The 19,269-nt window shown below is 44.5% G+C and overlaps 1 protein-coding gene across 1 annotated transcript in view; it reads right to left on the reverse strand.

Annotated features, from left to right (window-relative positions):
* Positions 1 to 19,269, reverse strand: part of LOC138947006 (DNA topoisomerase 2-binding protein 1-like) — a 79,863-nt gene that overhangs the window by 40,700 nt on the left and 19,894 nt on the right. Inside the window, exons 13-24 of the mRNA XM_070318425.1 lie at positions 19,096 to 19,227; positions 15,215 to 15,369; positions 14,634 to 14,768; positions 13,081 to 13,185; positions 12,039 to 12,148; positions 11,546 to 11,658; positions 10,927 to 10,986; positions 10,294 to 10,422; positions 6,234 to 6,846; positions 5,695 to 5,793; positions 3,690 to 3,746; positions 2,587 to 2,688 (exon numbers count right to left, since the gene is read on the reverse strand). Of these exons, the coding sequence (XP_070174526.1) occupies positions 2,587 to 2,688; positions 3,690 to 3,746; positions 5,695 to 5,793; positions 6,234 to 6,846; positions 10,294 to 10,422; positions 10,927 to 10,986; positions 11,546 to 11,658; positions 12,039 to 12,148; positions 13,081 to 13,185; positions 14,634 to 14,768; positions 15,215 to 15,369; positions 19,096 to 19,227 (1,810 nt within the window). The remainder of the gene's footprint in view (positions 1 to 2,586; positions 2,689 to 3,689; positions 3,747 to 5,694; positions 5,794 to 6,233; positions 6,847 to 10,293; positions 10,423 to 10,926; positions 10,987 to 11,545; positions 11,659 to 12,038; positions 12,149 to 13,080; positions 13,186 to 14,633; positions 14,769 to 15,214; positions 15,370 to 19,095; positions 19,228 to 19,269) is intronic.

Below are 19,269 nucleotides of genomic sequence, written 5' to 3' on the forward strand. Positions count from 1 at the left end.
AGTCCGCGGTCAACTCCAGTAGAGACACACAGTGTAATCGCAAAGGAGGACCTATGCTCCCGGTAAACCGGAATGACGACTGTCCGGATGTCCGTAGGACGTATCCTGTTCCTCCTCACTGACCTCCGTATAGGAGCAGCAGGGGGAGGAACAGCAACTCCGGGCGGAGCCAGAAAAGCAACGGACGAAGCCGCATAAACGGAAACGCCTGTTGCGATGACAAAGGCCGAGGCCAGAACGCCCGAAGGCCAGTCAACGGTCAACCCCAGTCATGACCTCTGTGAGTGCACGGGATGGAGGACCTTCGTTTTCGGGAAAACCCGTAAGCGCGACTCCCGAAAACGGAAGCCGCCCTTGCCTATTCACAGCCGTGTAAGCAATGCAAACTGGCTTAGAAAGAGCAGAAGATTAAGCAACGAACGAAGCCGCATACAGCGGCAGCGTCTGCTGCGAGGACTGGGGCCGGAAGCCCGGTGGCCCGAAGGCCAGTCCACAGTCGACACCAGCAGGGACCTTCGTGGGTGTGCCAGATTGACCTTCGCTTCCGGGAAAACCCGGAAACGCGACTCCCGCAAGCGGAAGCCGCCCTTGCTCAGTCACGGCCGTACACGCTGTGCGATCAGGCCTAGAAAGAGCAGCATATCCTGACTAGCAGGAAGTTTTGCAGTCGACACCAGCAGGGACCTTCGTGGGTGTGCCAGATTGACCTTCGCCTCCGGGTAAACCCGGAAACGCGACTCCCGCAAGCGGAAGCCGCCATTGCTCAGTCACGGCCGTACACGCTGTGCGATCAGGCCTAGAAAGAGCAGCATATCCTGACTAGCAGGAAGTTTTGCAGTCGACACCAGCAGGGACCTTCGTGGGTGTGCCAGATTGACCTTCGCCTCCGGGTAAACCCGGAAACGCGACTCCCGCAAGCGGAAGCCGCCATTGCTCAGTCATAGCCCTACTCGCTATACGATCGGAACTATGACGAGCAGCATATCCTGACGGGCAGGAAGTTTGCAGGTAGTGAGCCTGCGACCAAGAACTGTTGCTCAAAAGAGAGCGTCCGGTGGCTTCACGAGAGCCAGTGGAGCAGTTCGACTTACCGTCCATGCCCCCCAAGGAGGCAGCAGACGCAGCTGAAGGCCCGCGACCGAAAGCCGTGGCCGACAGGAAGCCAAAGAGCGGCCGTCACCCGCCGTCGGCGGAAGTACAACGCTGGAGAAGGCGTGTGAAGCTGCAATCTTCCCTCCCAAACTGCGAAACTCTGGAAAAAGAGAGCAAAACGGTATAGACACCAGAGCGCCGCGCTCCGATGCCAAGAGAGGGAAAGCAAGAAGCAAGACACGTCACAGACGTGCTAAACTGCCCCCCAAATTCATTTGGGGCAGAATAAGTAACGGACAAAGCGGTTATACATGCTTAGTACGAAACAACAACAAATGCCAATGGTCTGAAAGACCAATGACACACACCTAACCATGTTATCTCACCGTCAGACGCGCTGACGCAGACAACAGGCGGCAAAACAAAGAGTTACTGAAAATTAACAAGTCCAAAACGGACGAAAAATTTAGCAACTACAACAAACTTCCTGTCAAACTAATGACTAAAAAGGGAAGCGCTTACCAACTAACAAAGCAGAAGGCAAGTAAAGAGGTAAAATAAGGATTACCTAACCAAAATATAGGCCGTGCCACATTCGCCGTCAGCCAAGCTGACAAGCAAACACGGAGCCCCAAAATGCGTTACTGAAAATTTTTTCACAAGTCCGCAAAACGGACGAAAAGTCAGCAACTACAACAACATTCTTGTCAAAATAATGACCAAAATGGAAAGAGCTCACCAAACACGTAAAGGCAAGCCGTTAAGACGGGTTAGGCGGCCGGTGGGTGTCCTTACAAACACCAGCACTCAGCCACACACGGAGCCAAAAATTTCGACGACCTCTCTGCTGTAGGCTGAAATGTCGTATGAAGTTACACGTGGTGTTTACAGGGGAAGTGACGTCACGTAACCCGGATGGGAGGTAACTCCCCGGGTAGGTGGTCATTGCCATGCCTGTATTTACACTTTTTGTGTTGGGTTGCTCCCCTTTAAAATTGTTTAAGACGGGTAGCCTTTTTCAGACCTTTAGCATGTAAGACTGCGTCAATGCTTTTATGTGATTCGGAGTAAGAATATGTAATTTAACAAGGGTAAAAGGAGAAACAGAATCCGTTAGTCGCCTCTTACGACATGATGGGGAGCATCGGGTAAATTCTTCCCCCTAACCCGAGGGGGGTAACATTAACCATCCCAACACATGTTTCAGTAATGTGTAGCAGAAATCACCAAGGTTACGCGGGGACCCCCCATATTAAGACCCCATCAATTTAACACTTCCTCCTTTTTCAGACCCTGGTGGTTTTTTTTTTAGACTTTCTGTACATAAACCTCTGTAAAATTACCCCCATTTTAAGACTCCCTCTTTTTTAAGACCTGATTTTCTCAGATTTGTTGAGGTCTTAAAAGGGGGGTGCCACTGTACGCCATGAGGAAACGGGAAGAGAATAAAGATATACTGTACCTAAGAGTTCTGCGAAGAGAATAAAGATATACCTGAGAGTTCTGCGAAGACGGAGGTAGGTTGTCCGCTGTCCTGGCCATAGAGCTGTTCTTCACACCTTCTGCTAGGTGGTGTCGGAACACCTCTTCTAGAGTCTGTCAAGCACACAACAGGTATCATCACATTGTGTGTGTGTGTGTGTGTGTGTGTGTGTCACTGTGTGTGTGTGTGTGTGTCACTGTGTGTGTGTGTGTGTGTGTGTGTGTGTGTGTGTGTGTGTGTGTGTGTGTGTGTGTGTGTGTGTGTGTCTGTGTGATTGTCGGAACACCTCTTCTAGCGGCTGTCAAGCACACAACAGGTATCATCACAGTGCGTGTGTGTGTGTGTGTGTGTGTGATTGTGTCTGTGTGTGTGTGTGTCTGTGTGTGTGTGTGTGTGTGTGTGTGTGTGTGTGTGTGTGTGTGTGTGTGTGTGTGTGTGTGTGTGTGCGTGTGTGTGTGCACGCGAGCATGCGTGCGTGTGCATGTGATTGTCGGAACACCTCTTCTAGCGGCTGTCAAGCACACAACAGGTACGATCTTATTTTTCTCATTTAGATTGATGTTTGTGATGCACATGCGCATGCATCATGAAAATTATCTGTGCATAGACCACACTGATTTGAAATGTCCTCTAAGATCCCTGACAGCATTGCTCAGGTGACCCTGAGACACTTTCACTCTGTGTCAGTGTCGTCATGCATGAGTAAGGTATTACCTTTCTCTTCTTCTTCTTCGTTCATGGGCTGAAACTCCCACGTTCATTCACAGTTTTAGTTTTTTAGCACGAGTGGATTTTTACGTGTATGACCGTTTTTACCCCGCCATCCGAACTCTGACATGGATTACAGGATCTTTTCCGTGCGCACTTGATCTTGTGCTTGTGTGTACACATGAAGGGGGATTATGCACTAGCAGGTCTGCACATAAGTTGACATGGGAGATCGGAAAAATCTCCACCCTTAACCCACCAGGCGACCGCGGCCGGGATTTGAACTCACAACCATCGGATTAGGAGGCCGATGTCTTAGCCACTGCGCCCGTCCAATACCTTTCTAAAAATGTATGAAACAAGAATGTCTTTAAATGAAATTAGTTAATTAAAAAAGTGGGCTCACCGGGCTTTCGTGTCCCTTCTGGGGACCTTCTGGTGTCTTCAGGTATTCAAACACAGCCTGCAAACACACACAAAAACAATTTGTATACATGTACAGTAAAACCTGTCTCTAAAGGACACCCTTGGGGTATGGTAATGGTGTCCCTATTAGACAGGTGTCCTTTCTTCACAGGTGGAGGGGCCGGGGCAATATTTTACAAAGAGCACGTAAAATGTACAAGACACTTTTTGTCAATCCCGGAGTATGTATTTATTTTTCAACACAAAACACAAGGTAAAAACTTAAATAAAATTACTTAAGTAAAATAAACTTAAATTTTCATGTACGTAGTGTCCGTTTGTGACAGTGTTTACACTTCCTACGGTCCGAAAAATCGTGTCCGCGTCCGTAAGTGGTAGGTGTCCGTCCGTTAAAGGTTAGTTATAGTTGAAATCGTGTTCGTGCCATGATAAACTGTCCGTATGTAGCAGGTGGCCGTTACAACAAGGGTCCGCTAGACTCAGGTTTTACTGTATTTGCAAAAACCGAAAACATGAAAACATGTTGCAATGTTGCAAATTTCTGCAGAAATGCATGCTTCTGAAAATATTTTAAACAAAAGCATCCAAGAAATAAATGTTTAAAAAGACTTAGCAAATGAAAAACAAGTGATTACTCTCTTTGTTCTGTTAGGGTCCGTAACAAAAATGAAAGAATATGCTTCCTGCCATCTTTCAAGAAGCAGACCCAACCACCAAAAGTAAGTGTTTGTTTGTCAATCATTATTGTTTATCTGTTGCATGCTTATCTTGTTCGTCCACTTCCAAGATTAACCCAATGCCCCCTGAACCGCCCGGCATGGCCCGCCGGAAGTGCCCTATGAAATCCCTGAAACGCCCGGCATGGCCCGCTAAACACTAGGTCACCTACTTTCACTTTCGCTTTGAGCCTTACCCATAAGGCCTTGCGACCGGATGTGATTAATGCACTTCCTTCCGGCTGCTTCATTCTAGCGTTTGCAGAGTTTGAATCGATGGGATAGTGTGTTAGCTGTGAATTTTCAAAGTTTGAGATTTTTTTGTCTGACAAAAAGGCGTTGAACGAAGGTTTAGAAGTATGGTGTTCGATCATGGGGAACTCAGATGACGATTCTGACACGCCTTTTGAAGGTTTTCTACTTTGAAAGGGGATGAGTCTGACATCGATCTGGGTGTTGTTATTCGACAACAGGACTTTCGGGAGGATATTTCTGGGAGTTTTCAACATATATTGGTGTAAGGCTGACACGTTGGACGTTTTTGAAGAACACTTGCTGGATTTTTTTTTTTAAACAACATTTAGTACATCGGAAGTGGACAGAACATACTTGCATATGAAACTATAGTGTATTCTCGAGTTATTCTGCCATCTTCTATATAAATGTGAGTACTCTATGATTTTATATGAATTGTTTTGTATGTGTGCATGTTGTGCGGAGTAGTTTCCCTTTGCTCAGGATTTAGAAGGCTGCCTGCCATTTTTTTGTCAGGGGGCATTGGGTTAATAGATCAATGACAATGTTCTAGTGAATGCTTCATCTTGCCAAAAATTGAGCATTCAAAGAAGTAATCTTTCTTTCTTAATTTTCTAATTCAAGATGAGCAATAAGCCAACATAGCCGCATGCGAGGTTCAGTCTAAGTGAATCTCAAATTATCACTCTTCTGTCAGAAAATGACATCTCTTTCACAGGGTTAATTCAAGGCAGTGCAAAAGCAGGCAAAGAGAGAGAGAGAGAGAGAGAGAGAGAGAGAGAGAGAGAGAGAGAGAGAGAGAGAGAGAGAGAGAGAGAGAGAGAGTGTGTGTGTGTGTGTGTATGCGTATTTGTGTGTGTGTGTGTGTATGCGTATTTGTGTGTGTGTGTGTGTGTGTGCGTGCGTGTGTGTGTGCATGTGTGTGTGTGCATGCGTGCGTGCGCATGCGCAGGGCTAATTCAAGACGGGACAAAAGTAGGCAAAGAGATTCATGTCCACAGTGTTGTGCCTTACCTTGAGGTTAAAGTTGGGTCTGTAGCCAGGTGCAAGGAACACACTGGGACTCTCCAGGCCAGGAGAGAGGATGGGTTTTCGGCTCTGCTGCTGAAGTTCCTGTAATCAAGCAAATGATGCAAGTTCAAACCGACCTGGTGCACACAGTTAAACAGTGAGCTTTTGTTTGCAATTGTACTTCTATGATCATGGTTCAGTAAACCTTCTTATCGTTCTTTTACCATGGAAACTTTATCGACGGTTATGTTTTCACTTTTATGTTAACTTACCCTAATTTTCTTCTTACCGTTTTTTCCCCATGGAAACTTTACCAACAGTTATGTTCAATCATGTATTGTGTAAAAAAATTCCATCTCACACGGCATAAATAAATCCCTGCGCGATATAAATTGCATAAAATAAAAATAAAAATAAATAAATAAATCACTGCACTTAGAACTGTACCCACGGAATACGCGCGATATAAGCCTCATATTGATTGATTGATTGATTGATTGAACAAGGGGGTTCCACTGTTGCAGCATTATTAGACATCTCACCTCAACTCTACCATGACAACCCTTCCTCCCTCGTACAGGCGTAGTGGCCAGCCCTCCTTTCATCCTGACTGTCGCGGTCAGGTTTTCCTTCTGGCTCAACGGACACTTCCCTTGTTGCTGTACCATAGATTTCACCGAACCCATGGGATTGTTCACATCGTCCGATGACATCGCGGCGAGGTCGTTCCGCTCGTGATCAGACGCCAAAGATGATGGGACTTTTTCGGTGCTGCTGGCAGGAATGCTCTTGACGCTATCGGCGGACGAAGACGGTGGTGCCAGTTCTGTTTGCTTGTGTGTCTTGGCATCTGCGCTGTTTGTTTCTTGATGTTTGCTGATTGTGGATCTTCTGCTTGGTTGTTTGGATTGGAAACTGGACTCCTCCGGAGATACATTTTGTGGTTTGGAATGTGGACTAGGTTGAGCTATCTCAGGCTTGGTGGCGTTTTTGGTCACAGCTTCTGATCCTCCTTTTCCAGCATTGGACGTTGCTGGTTTGGCTGCTGGAGGTTCTTGTTGATATATTTGTGATGTGTTGGTGTCGTTAATGTTGTCAACATCAAACTTCTCTTCTTTTTCCCTTTTTCCAGATCTGGCACAGGCTAACAGCCACCTGAAGACACAAACAAGTTTGTTCATATTATTATCTGATTTTAACACAAGTTTACAGTGCCAAAATCAAAACAGCTGAATGCTCTGGATACTGAATGATGCTGTAGGGATTGTGCTACACTGAAAAAGTTTTTTTTACGATTTTAGATAACAGAAAGCTCCTGACCCCTTGTAGAGTCAAAAGTGGAACTACGTGGACAGAGTGAGAACTGACGTTATTCAGTGTTTGCCTTCACAAGAAACATCCGTTGTTTTACTGGCTTTTATGAGAAAACACAAAAAAGCTGAACTACAGACATTATTCAGCGTCTGTGTAAACCAGCAATAACCATTTTTTTTATCGGTTTGAATGAGAAAACAGCAAAACAGAAATTGTCAAAATGTCAGTACTTTTAAAAAACAAGAAAGGTAAAATGTTGGAACATTTGTTATTGACAAAACAATATGTTACAGTCACAACTATCAACTACAATATTGTCAGTGGGTGGCCGAGTGGTAACGCACTTGCGCTCGGAAGCGAGAGGTTGCGTGTTCAGGCCTGGGTCAGGCCGCAATTTTCTCCCCCCTTTCCTAACCTAGGTGGTGGGTTCAAGTGCTAGTCTTTCGGATGAGACGAAAAACCGAGGTCCCTTCGTGTACACTACATTGGGGTGTGCACGTTAAAGATCCCACGATTGACAAAAGGGTCTTTCCTGGCAAAATTGTATAGGCATAGATAAAAATGTCCATCAAATACCCGTGGGACTTGGAATAAAGTAAAAAAATTCCATCTCACACGGCATAAAGTCTCAGGAAACATGAATACACGCATGCAGGAAAAAAAAAAAAATATGGGTAGCGCCGTATGTATGGCAGCTCGCTTTCCCCGGGGAGAAAGCAGCCCGAATTTCCATGAGGGTAACCTCACTGGACTGTAAATCTTATCCAATCCAATATTTGAATGCATATGACAGTTGTTCTGATCAACATAAAGCTACTGTGCTGCCATTACAACTTACCTGGACCAGCTGCCATGATCAACATAAAGCTACTGTGCTGCCATTACAACTTACCTGGACCAGCTGCCATGATCAACATAAAGCTACTGTGCTGCCATTACAACTTACCTGGACCAGCTGCCATGATCAACATAAAGCTACTGTGCTGCCATGACAACTTACCTGGACCAGCTGCCATGATCAACATAAAGCTACTGTGCTGCCATTACAACTTACCTGGACCAGCTGCCATGATCAACATAAAGCTACTGTGCTGCCATGACAACTTACCTGGACCAGCTGCCATGATCAACATAAAGCTACTGTGCTGCCATGACAACTTACCTGGACCAGCTGCCATGATCAACATAAAGCTACTGTGCTGCCATTACAACTTACCTGGACCAGCTGCCATGACAACTTACCTGGACCAGCTGCCATGACAACTTACCTGGACCAGCTGCCATGACAACTTACCTGGACCAGCTGCCATGACAACTTACCTGGACCAGCTGCCATGACAACTTACCTGGACCAGCTGCCATGACAACTTACCTGGACCAGCTGCCATGACAACTTACCTGGACCAGCTGCCATGATCAACATAAAGCTACTGTGCTGCCATGACAACTTACCTGGACCAGCTGCCATGATCAACATAAAGCTACTGTGCTGCCATTACAACTTACCTGGACCAGCTGCCATTACAACTTACCTGGACCAGCTGCCATTACAACTTACCTGGACCAGCTGCCATTACAACTTACCTGGACCAGCTGCCATGACAACTTACCTGGACCAGCTGCCATGACAACTTACCTGGACCAGCTGCCATGATCAACATAAAGCTACTGTGCTGCCATTACAACTTACCTGGACCAGCTGCCATGATCAACATAAAGCTACTGTGCTGCCATTACAACTTACCTGGACCAGCTGCCATTACAACTTACCTGGACCAGCTGCCATTACAACTTACCTGGACCAGCTGCCATTACAACTTACCTGGACCAGCTGCCATGACAACTTACCTGGACCAGCTGCCATGACAACTTACCTGGACCAGCTGCCATGACAACTTACCTGGACCAGCTGCCATGATCAACATAAAGCTACTGTGCTGCCATGACAACTTACCTGGACCAGCTGCCATGATCAACATAAAGCTACTGTGCTGCCATTACAACTTACCTGGACCAGCTGCCATTACAACTTACCTGGACCAGCTGCCATTACAACTTACCTGGACCAGCTGCCATGACAACTTACCTGGACCAGCTGCCATGACAACTTACCTGGACCAGCTGCCATGATCAACGGACTGATTTCTGGTGGTGTATTTATACCTCTTACCTTTCAGGTAATACCAGTTCACACAAAAATTAGCGCAACCACTGCATTATTACCAGTTACAAACTGTTATCTGTCCTAAACTTTTTCATAAATCTCCACAAAGTTGCACGACCAACTTCTGCAAAGCCAACCTTTCCTCGTTGGTTGTTTTAGCCATGCAAAAAATAACTAGAATGATGTTCAAAATACAAAATACCAATGGCTGTTATGCTATATGGCGGAATAAATTCTTGTTCTTCTTGTTCTTGAAAAACAAAAGAATTCTGTACTCACCAATACAATGACAGCACATACAAAACTAAATCAAATTTTCACCTACAGAGGCTTCTTCAGGAATAACAAACACAGAGGGAAACAAGAAGAGCAAACGCTCGATCGAGTCACTTTCGCAGTTCTGAATATTATATGAGGCATCAGATGGACAGGAAGAAATTGCTATTCACAACACAATGAGTCACGTTCACATAAAATTTGAGCCCGGTCACTTTTATAGTTTCCGAGAAAAGCCCAACGTTAAGTTGTGTGTTGCCGAACAGAAAAGGCTAGTTATCTCCCTTGTTTTTCTGATAACGTTCGTAAAAGGCTACAGATGTAAATACTTTGATGTAAAGAATAATCCTACAAAGTTTCAATCACATCCGATGAACTTTGTCAAAGATATAAAATGTCTAATTTTTCCTTTGACGCTGACCTGTGACCTTGAAAAAGGTCAAAGGTCAACGAAACCATCGTTAAAGTGTAGAGGTCATTGGAGGTCACGACTAAACAAAATATGAGCCCGATCGCTTTGATAGTTTCCGAGAAAAGATATAAAATGTCTAATTTTTCCTTTGACGCTGACCTGTGACCTTGAAAAAGGTCAAAGGTCAACGAAACCATCGTTAAAGTGTAAAGGTCATTGGAGGTCACGACTAAACAAAATATGAGCCCGATCGCTTTGATAGTTTCCGAGAAAAGTCCAACGTTAAGGTGGTGTCTACGGCCGGCCGGCCGGCCGGCCGGCCGGACAGACTAACACTGACCGATTACATAGAGTCACTTTTTCTCAAGTGACTCAACAAAAGCAGCACGGAACGAAAGGAAAAGGTATGAAATAATACTACATAGAGGACACTCACTCTTGTGAAACGGTTGGCAGTTTCCACTTTTTGGCTGCAGTGTATTTCTGACCGCTGGCTTCCTTGACGATGAGGTGTGTGCTGGCCTGCAGAGTTTTGGTAGCCTTCCGAGAGAAGTACTCTTGACATCTGTTCATGAAAACCCATGTATATGAATGTGAAAACTTTCATCTTTCATACCAATACTTTCACCTGAGCACAAAATGCATCTCTTCGTTTTTATTAGTTTTTAAAACAGACACAAAATGTTAAACTTTAAGATGCATATATTGTAGACGTTTGCACTGGCAAATAAATATTATGCTTGCCAACACTGGCAACAGTGCATGCACACACATGCTAACGGTGCATGAACCTGCAAGCATGCACAAACAAACTAACTCTGAGAACATTTCCCTTTCATGCCCCGTACCATCTTGTCTATCCCCATTAATAACTTAGCTGCTTCCACTGTTAAACACAATTCAAAGTCACAGTCATTTAGAACCAGCAAAATTGCGAACGACAAGAAGAAGAAGAACCAGCAAAAATAAGCGAAAACTTGTCTTTTTTCTGAACAGGACTTAATTCAAATCAGCAATGCACGTGATAAAAATGCAGTTACTTAAAATTACACTAGCTTAGACGACTTACACTGCTCCCAGTTTGTCGGCAATGTGGATGAGGCAGTCTCGTTCCACCCCTGTGTAACCACTGGAAATTAAAACAAAAAGACAGTGTTATAAGAAAATTAAGACCCTTCGACGTAGTAGTAGACAGACTAACAGATTTTTGGATTAAAGCCTGCCTGCTCCACATCTTCTATGTATGTAAGGAAGGCTACCACATTGAGTATCAGTCAGACTATAACTATATAATTATCTTAAACCAAACAAGACAGACAGCCAGGATAACAACCTACAGACCTGGGAACCCCAGTTTTGCACTTGGAGTATTCTTAAACAAACTTAGTGTATCTTCAGAAAAATGAGCGTACTCCACACAGCATTTGAACATCAATGATTTAAACATGCTTCACACGCGTTCGTCGCATCGTTAATTAAGTTTACCAAAACATTTAAAACAAATGCTTCTTTCAATGTTTACTGACAAAAACTGTAATCATGTGTCAAAATATTTTATCGGCTTCAGAAGAATAGTCAAGGAATGTTTCTCGTTGTATTTTTTTCCCACTGACCATACTGATCGTATTCTAGACAATCATGCGTGCAAAATACTACAAAATCGTATGGATTCCCAGGTCTGAACCTACCTTACAGACAGCACACAGCCTTCCAAGGGCCTGGTCGAGTCGTCAATGTCTATGGGCTGAAAAAAGGGACTGCCGCTAACTGGCAGCAACTCCTCTGACAGTAGACACATTTGCTGGAAAAAAGGTAATACAAATTTCAGCATTAGCAGTGACAGTCCCAAAAATCAAAGAGCAAAGACAGAAACATATGAACAAGTACCGGTACCACCTTGCAATATGATTCCACACATTAGGCAGACTTTCAATATCAACGACACAGGCAGACCAACTTATGTTCTTGGGACTTGCCATGTAGAAAAGCTACATCATTTGAGTGTTATTATGAGAACAAACTCGTCACCTGGCATCACTTTTCTTCCATGTGATTATTAAACCTAAACGATAAGACTAAAACTCGAAAAAATCAAGATCGTCTGGGGGAAAGATACATCAATGTTCTACGCGCCTTCATTTGCAACAGATTGTTGATGAGGCAAAGTTATTCAAAACATACCAGCCAGGCATCCGTGACCACCTCTCCCACTGTTTGTTCCACAGGACAGCTGAAGAGGGGAACAACTCCGTAGTCTGCTACCTTCCGCCGGAAATCCTTCAGGCACACACCTGTAAGTACACCGACTCCGTCACTGACAATGTTATACACAGATACAGTGGAACCCCCGTTTTGAGACGACCCCCCCCCCCCCCCTCCCACTATAAAACATCTAGATGCCAGCTGTGAGGGAGATTCTTCTTCTGCGTTCATGGGCTGAAACTCCCACATACACTTTTTTTATATATTTTTTTTTTTAGGTGTATGACCGTTTACTGCGCGATTTAGGCAGCTATACGCCACTTTCAGGGGATGTATGCTTGGTATTTTTGTGTTTCTATAACAGGATCTTTTCTCAATTTCTGGGCGCACTTGGTCTTGTGCTTGAGTGTACACATAAGCCACTAGCAGGTCTGCACATACGTTGACCTGGGAGATCGGAAAAATCTCCACCCTTAACCCACCAGACGTGGCCGGGATTCGAACCCACGACCTGTACAAATTACTTCATTTGCAAAGCTGGAAATGCTATATCTAGACGCAGTGGTCCTTTCCAATACACCCTCTTTCTGACATATGTAAATGTACTGCATACGCACATATCGTCGTTGTCGTGGAAGTTTGGCGTAACTTGTTTTAAACCGCTTTTCAGCAGAAGGACAAAACTGATTATTTTTATCATGAAATAGTGTTAACTACTTTATATTCGTTCCTGGTAAGGACAGAAAGATAGAACAATGTTAAATCATGCATTGTCAATTATATTTAAGAGAATATTTTTTATGGAGAATGATTCACTTAGTCTACAGCTCAAAAACATCAAAATCACCAAGAATCGAGTTGCGCCAAAATTCCAGTTTTTTCGACGACGATAAGTAAACTGATATGCACACCCACCCACAAACTCAAATCGACCGACAGACACACACATATACACATGTGAACACACACATGCACGTACACACACACACAAACACACCCACAGACACACACTAGTTCCTACCTCCTGCTTGAGTGACATTCTCCACCATAGCTTCTACATCAGGAAAATCGAAAAAAACAAAGGTTTTTCTTCCAAAGATTCCTGCTTCTGCCACTGTTGTGTCACCTGTAAAGATAATCGTACATGTATCTTTTAGGAAGACCATAGATCTACACATTCCTGGAAACGTGGGAGCCTTGGTCAACAAAACATTGAACACACCAGTATTATCTAGATCTCAAAACATTAAACACACCAGTTTCTACATGTAGCTCTATCTCAAAACATTAAACACACCAGTACTAGCTCTATCTTAAAACATTAAACACACCAGTTTTAGCTCTATTTCTAAACATTAAACACACCAGTATTAGCTATAATATCTCCATGATAATTATTTCCATTCATGGAAAACACACTTGAACAGCTTGCTTCAGTACTGTGTTGATTTTTTTTCTACCGAAAACACAGAATAGAGAAAGAACAGCTGCGTAACCTTTTCAAGCGTGAACCTAATGCACTAACCCGTATTCCATTCCATAAAATTTCAAATTAAAATAAGAGTGTGATTGCAATTCTTGTTTGGGAAAATGAACACATATAACAGAAACTTAATGGAACCCCCCTTTTAATTAAGACCCCCCCCCCCCCTCCCAGTGTAAGACTCCCCCTTTTTAAGACCCTGTTTTCTCAGAATTTCTGTTCATACATTCTATAAAAAACGCTCGCGCTGGACCCGAGTACTCTTCAGATTGGCTCGCTCCCCCAGTATGAAAGTTTTTGTCTTGTGCACGTTTAAGACCAAGTGATTGATCTGTGTGAATTACAGGCATTCCCTTTGCTATATAAATACATTGCATGCAAGCCGAGGATGTGCGTGGTGACTGGCCTTTCTCTTTTATTTGTAATTTGATCACAGTGAAAATGCACACACACACATTCACACACACACACACACACACACACACTCTCTCTCTCCCTCACTCCCTCTCTCTTACACACACACACACACACACACACACACACACACACACAGACACACACACACACACGAGTACAGACTCATGCACGTGTACGCACGCACACACACACACACACACACACACACACACACACACACAGTAACACTAACATATGTGCACAAAATGAACACACACACACACCGCGCGAGAGAAAAAGACGTCAAAGACTTTTGACCGTGACGTTATCTTTTTATGACGCTATATTTCTCGTCAATGTGTGACGCGTTCGGCTGTTCTATGAGACTGCCTGGCTGGCTGTGGCTCCGCGAATTCCCCCCGCCGCCAAGTCGTTTTTTTGTGGTTTATTTCGCATTTAGGTCCCAGGTAACATTATCAATCGGACCTATTATCAAGTTAGTGTATCAACTTTTGAACGCACTGCGCCCAGTAGTTTCCCAGCAATAAGCTGTTAAGTCGAGACACACACACACACAATTAAAGTCTGCTGGACCCTTGTACTAGCATACTTGGGGATAAATTGATCTCCATTCCTTTTTCTTAGATTTGTGGAGGTCTTAAAAGGGGGGGTACACTGTCCTAGCAAGAACTTACCATCAGGATCTTGAGTAGTGTCACTATTGTCATCAGTGATAGTGGACTCTCGTCCCTGCCTGGATGTTGTCGACGCTGTTGTGTTGCCATCAACCTCATCGACAGGCTGTGCTGTCGTGTCGCCCTGTTTAGTGCCTGCAAAGTAACATTGGAAACTGCTATTATTACTACGATTTTGAAACTCTTTATCAACGGTATCAAAATGCCAACAAATTTCATTCACAGTACATGTATCCACAAACAATTTGTCTGAAATGCCACACAGCTAAAATTATAGCTCCTATGCTAACTCTGATTTTCAATCACTTATCCGCCATTTTCAGTACCAAATCAATAAGTGCAACAAAAAATGACACCAGAAAATGTATATCATACCGCTTTCTAATAATACTAAATTTCAGAGTAACTTTTTGATGAGTCAACATACCATGATGTGATGTTCTAGCATTTGACAACTCAATAAGTTCAATCGTTTGTGGATTAAACATAATAATGTTAAAATTAGAAATGTTAAAACATTCAGATCAGATTCACTGACAATAAATGAATCAATAACGACTCTTCTCCACACGAACACTCACTTTGGTCCATGTACTGACTGAGAAGCTGAGCGACATCATCGTCATCCCCACCATTCCTAACCTCCTTGGCCGTGGTTGATGCTGCTGCTGATGAAGTTGATGGTTCTGCTGGTTTGCCGTGCTGAACACTTCGTCTGCTACCTCCAAGTAATTTTCTGAATGACAGTAAAAGTGAAAACTCATAAATACAGCTTCCTTCTCCTTTCCCTGGTAATGTCCTTTGAGATTCAGGCAGACAGTGGAACACCCCTTTTAACTTTAAGACCCCCCAATTTAAGACTCCCTCCCTTTTAAGACCCTTTTTCTCAGACTTCATGTTCATAGCCTTTGTATCTTTACCCCCATTTTGAGACTTCCTCCGTTTTAAGACCTGATTTTCTCAGACTTTTGGAGGTCTTAAAAGGGGGGTTCCACTGTATATTTTACAGCAGCGTCATACGCCAGAGACAGTTTAGACCAGTGTGTCAAACCACATGCATCATCTTCGTGAGAATTCTATCGTGAATTATGTTAGGTACTCTAGAATGTAAAGACAATGTGACTTAAAAGACCACAAGACACCTCTGATTTGGGAGGAGTTTTGTGTGTGTGATTTCATTTTTTTTTCTTGCTTGTATTTTACTTTTTTCTAACCTTACATCCATAATATGTGTACATCATGTACCGTAAAAGTCGACCTATAAGACGCACCTGGGTATAAGCCGCACCCCCCGATTTTTAAAAAAAATTCAGAAAAATCAATACACAAGCCGCTCCGGCATACAAGCCGCGCCTAGAAGCAAAGTTCAAGTCAAGAAACATCGAAAGTCAACGAAAAAAAAACACACACACACAAAAACGAACCGGCTAACTTGTTGGCTCACGAAGTGTAGCCTATGCGATCGTAACTTTGTCTGTCTGTGCGTGCGTGCGTATGTGCGTGCGTGCATGTGTATGTCTGTGGTAGAAACTTTAACATTTCGTCATTTGAAGACGTCACATTATGGCGTAAGAGGGTTAGACGTCACGCGAAGGAATGTCTCGGTCATTGTTATTTTGAGCGGGCCGAGACTATTTGGCAGTCGTGTCTGTAAGTAGGCTACATGCAGACAGACAGATCTAGATCTAGTGTCTCTCTTTCTTGCACAGTGTCACCAATGCTTACTGTGTGTGTGTGTGTGTGTGTATGTGTGACGGAGTGATTGAGTTTGTGTTACTGTTTGTCGATTTCTTACGTGAGCCTTGAAGGCTTCGCCTCTTGTCAGTTTTGCACTTTACTTTCAGCATCAGATGTTGAGTGATTCACAGAACTCTGGACTATCAAACTGTCCTCTCGTCCTGCACACAGCACCTGTAGTTAGTTCTGTAAATCACTCAACATCTGATGCTGAAAATCCGCTGAAGTCGGACTCCTCAGTGTCGGAGATGAACAAGTTCAGAATGGCTTCTGGCACAGAGTCACCGGAAGTGTCACTCTCGGCCTCACTGTCAGTGGCTGTCGTGTTGTCTGTCGCGTCGTCTGCTCCAGTGATGATCTCAGCCTTTCTGAAGCCGTTGATGATCGTTGACTTTTTGACAGCATCCCAAGCTTTCAGGACCCACTGGCACACATCTGCAAAGGTTGCTCTACGCATGCGGCCAGTCTTTGTGAATGATTTCTCGCCATCCACCATCCACCTCTCCCACTCATCCCCACTTTGAAGGGCCGGTTCACACTGATATCGAGGGGTTGCAGGTACTTTGTTGTGCCACCCGGGATGATAGCGATGATAGAGTTGGTGGCAGTGACTGACTTTTTGACCTTCTCAGTGATGTGTGCACGCATGCTGTCCATGACTAACAGAGCTTTAGTGCGACGGAAGAAACCCCCTGGCCTTTTCCCATAGCATTCTGTCAGCCAGGTGTCCATCATCTTCTCATCCATCCACCCCTTCTTGTTAACCTGCACGACGATCCCCCTCGGAAACTTTTCTTTCGGCATTGTGATTCGCTTGAAAATCACCATCGGCGGAAGCTTTTCACCCGAAGCCGTGCACGACAAAACACAGGTGAAGTGTGTTTTTTCATGTCCCGTTGTTTTCAGTGCCACAGAAGACTCGCCCTTTTTGTTTACTGTGCGTGTCAATGGAAGGTCAAAGGTCAACGGAACCTCATCCATATTTATGATGTTCTGTGGGCCAATCAGATTCTCAGCTACCTGCTCTTGTGCGTAGTTTCGAAATGACATCATTTTCTCCTGGAAGTCTGGCGGCAGCTGTTGGCACAAAGTTGTACGTGCACGCAGTGACAGACCTTTGCGCCTCAAAAATCGGCAACACCAAGATTGACCGCCTTTGAAGTCGTCTTATCTTCAGACGTGTTGCAATGGTGCGTGCTTTCAGACGAAGCTGAACAGTTGAAACACCGCGACCATCCGCACGTTGTGTGTTGACCCAGTCCTCCATTTCGTTTTCTAATTGGGGCCAGCGTGCCTTGCAACCACGGAATGCTTTTGTGGATTTCTTGCATTTCACAAGTTCGCCTCGTTGCTTTCGCCAACGCCTAATCATGCTTTCATTGACGCCGATTTGTTGAGCAGCAGCGCGATTGCCTTTTTCAACAGCCAAGTCTATGGCTGCAAGTTTGTAGGCTGCATCATAGGCCTGCCTCCGTGTTTTCGGCATCGTGGTCAGTTGTACGTTGCTTTGTTTTAGGAGATGTGCGTGTTGCTGTTCTCTGTAGTAGCAATGCGAAGTGATCGATCAAAACCGGTGTATGCCAACCCATTACTGTGTGAGTTATTGTCATGCTTCAAACTTCCGAAAAGAAGGTGAGTGAGTGAATTGAGGAAAACACAGCTGATTCAAGGCCATTACACAGCGGCGATCCAACTTCCGGAAACTAGGTCACTGAGCGAAATCGGATACACGCCACTGATTCAGAAAAAGTCATTCATAAGCCGCACCGCCTTATAAGCCGCAGGGGTCCATTTAGGAAAAAAAAGTCGCGGCTTATAGGTCGACTTTTACGGTATATATATATTGGTTGGCCGAGTGGTAACGCACTTGCGCTCGGAAGCGAGAGGTTGCGTGTTCAGGCCTGGGTCAGGCCGCAATTATCTCCCCCCTTTCCTAACCTGGGTGGTGGGTTCAAGTGCTAGTCTTTCGGATGAGACGAAAAACCGAGGTCCCTTCGTGTACACTACATTGGGGTGTGCACGTTAAAGATCCCACGATTGACAAAAGGGTCTTTCCTGGCAAAATTGTATAGGCATAGATAAAAATGTCCATCAAATACCCGTGGGACTTGGAATAAAGTAAAAAAAATTCCATCTCACACGGCATTAAGTCTCAGGAAACATGAATACACGCATGCAGGAAAAAAATAAAATAAAATATGGGTAGCGCCGTATATTGAATGGCAGCTCGCTTTCCCCAGGGAGAAAGCAGCCCGAATTTCCATGAGGGTAACCTCACTGGACTATAAATCTTATCCAATCCAATCCAATCCAATCATCTAGATAACAAGTACAGGGATGGTCAAATCTAAAAATTTTAACTCATCAACCGGGCTAGTAAGATCAAGAAACTTACTAGCCCGCCAGAAATTTTGCTGGCCCGGTACATACCACAGTTGCTGCATCTGAAGTGTTTATCTGGCTTTGAAACTCGATATTACAACCAAAAGTGTTGCTTTGGATCATAATGTTCAATGGCTAGCCGGGCGAGTTGCCAAGCGGTTTCTACTAGCCCGGCGGATTTTGTACTCGCCCCTGGCGATTCGGCGGACGATTTGGCCATCCCTGCAAGTAGCTGCTTTTGATCAATTGTACGCAGCCCACGTTGTCCACATCACGGGCCAAAGAATATAGACACAACCGTCTTCGAACGCTGAAGAAGAAGAAGAAGATTAGTTGTACATACCTGTTTGACACCTGCAACTTGGGCAGTTCCAGCTCCGACACCAGGAGATGAGGGGACAGAAACTGTTCTTCACCGACATGCTGTCCTTGTCTGAAGCACTCCGCCAGCCACACCGCGTTCACAACGTGAGGTCTGAAAATCATAACTGTCTGAGTTAGTTTATTTGATACTTCT

The sequence above is a fragment of the Littorina saxatilis genome, linkage group LG14, assembly GCF_037325665.1.
Source record: "Littorina saxatilis isolate snail1 linkage group LG14, US_GU_Lsax_2.0, whole genome shotgun sequence".
Taxonomy (NCBI): domain Eukaryota; kingdom Metazoa; phylum Mollusca; class Gastropoda; order Littorinimorpha; family Littorinidae; genus Littorina; species Littorina saxatilis.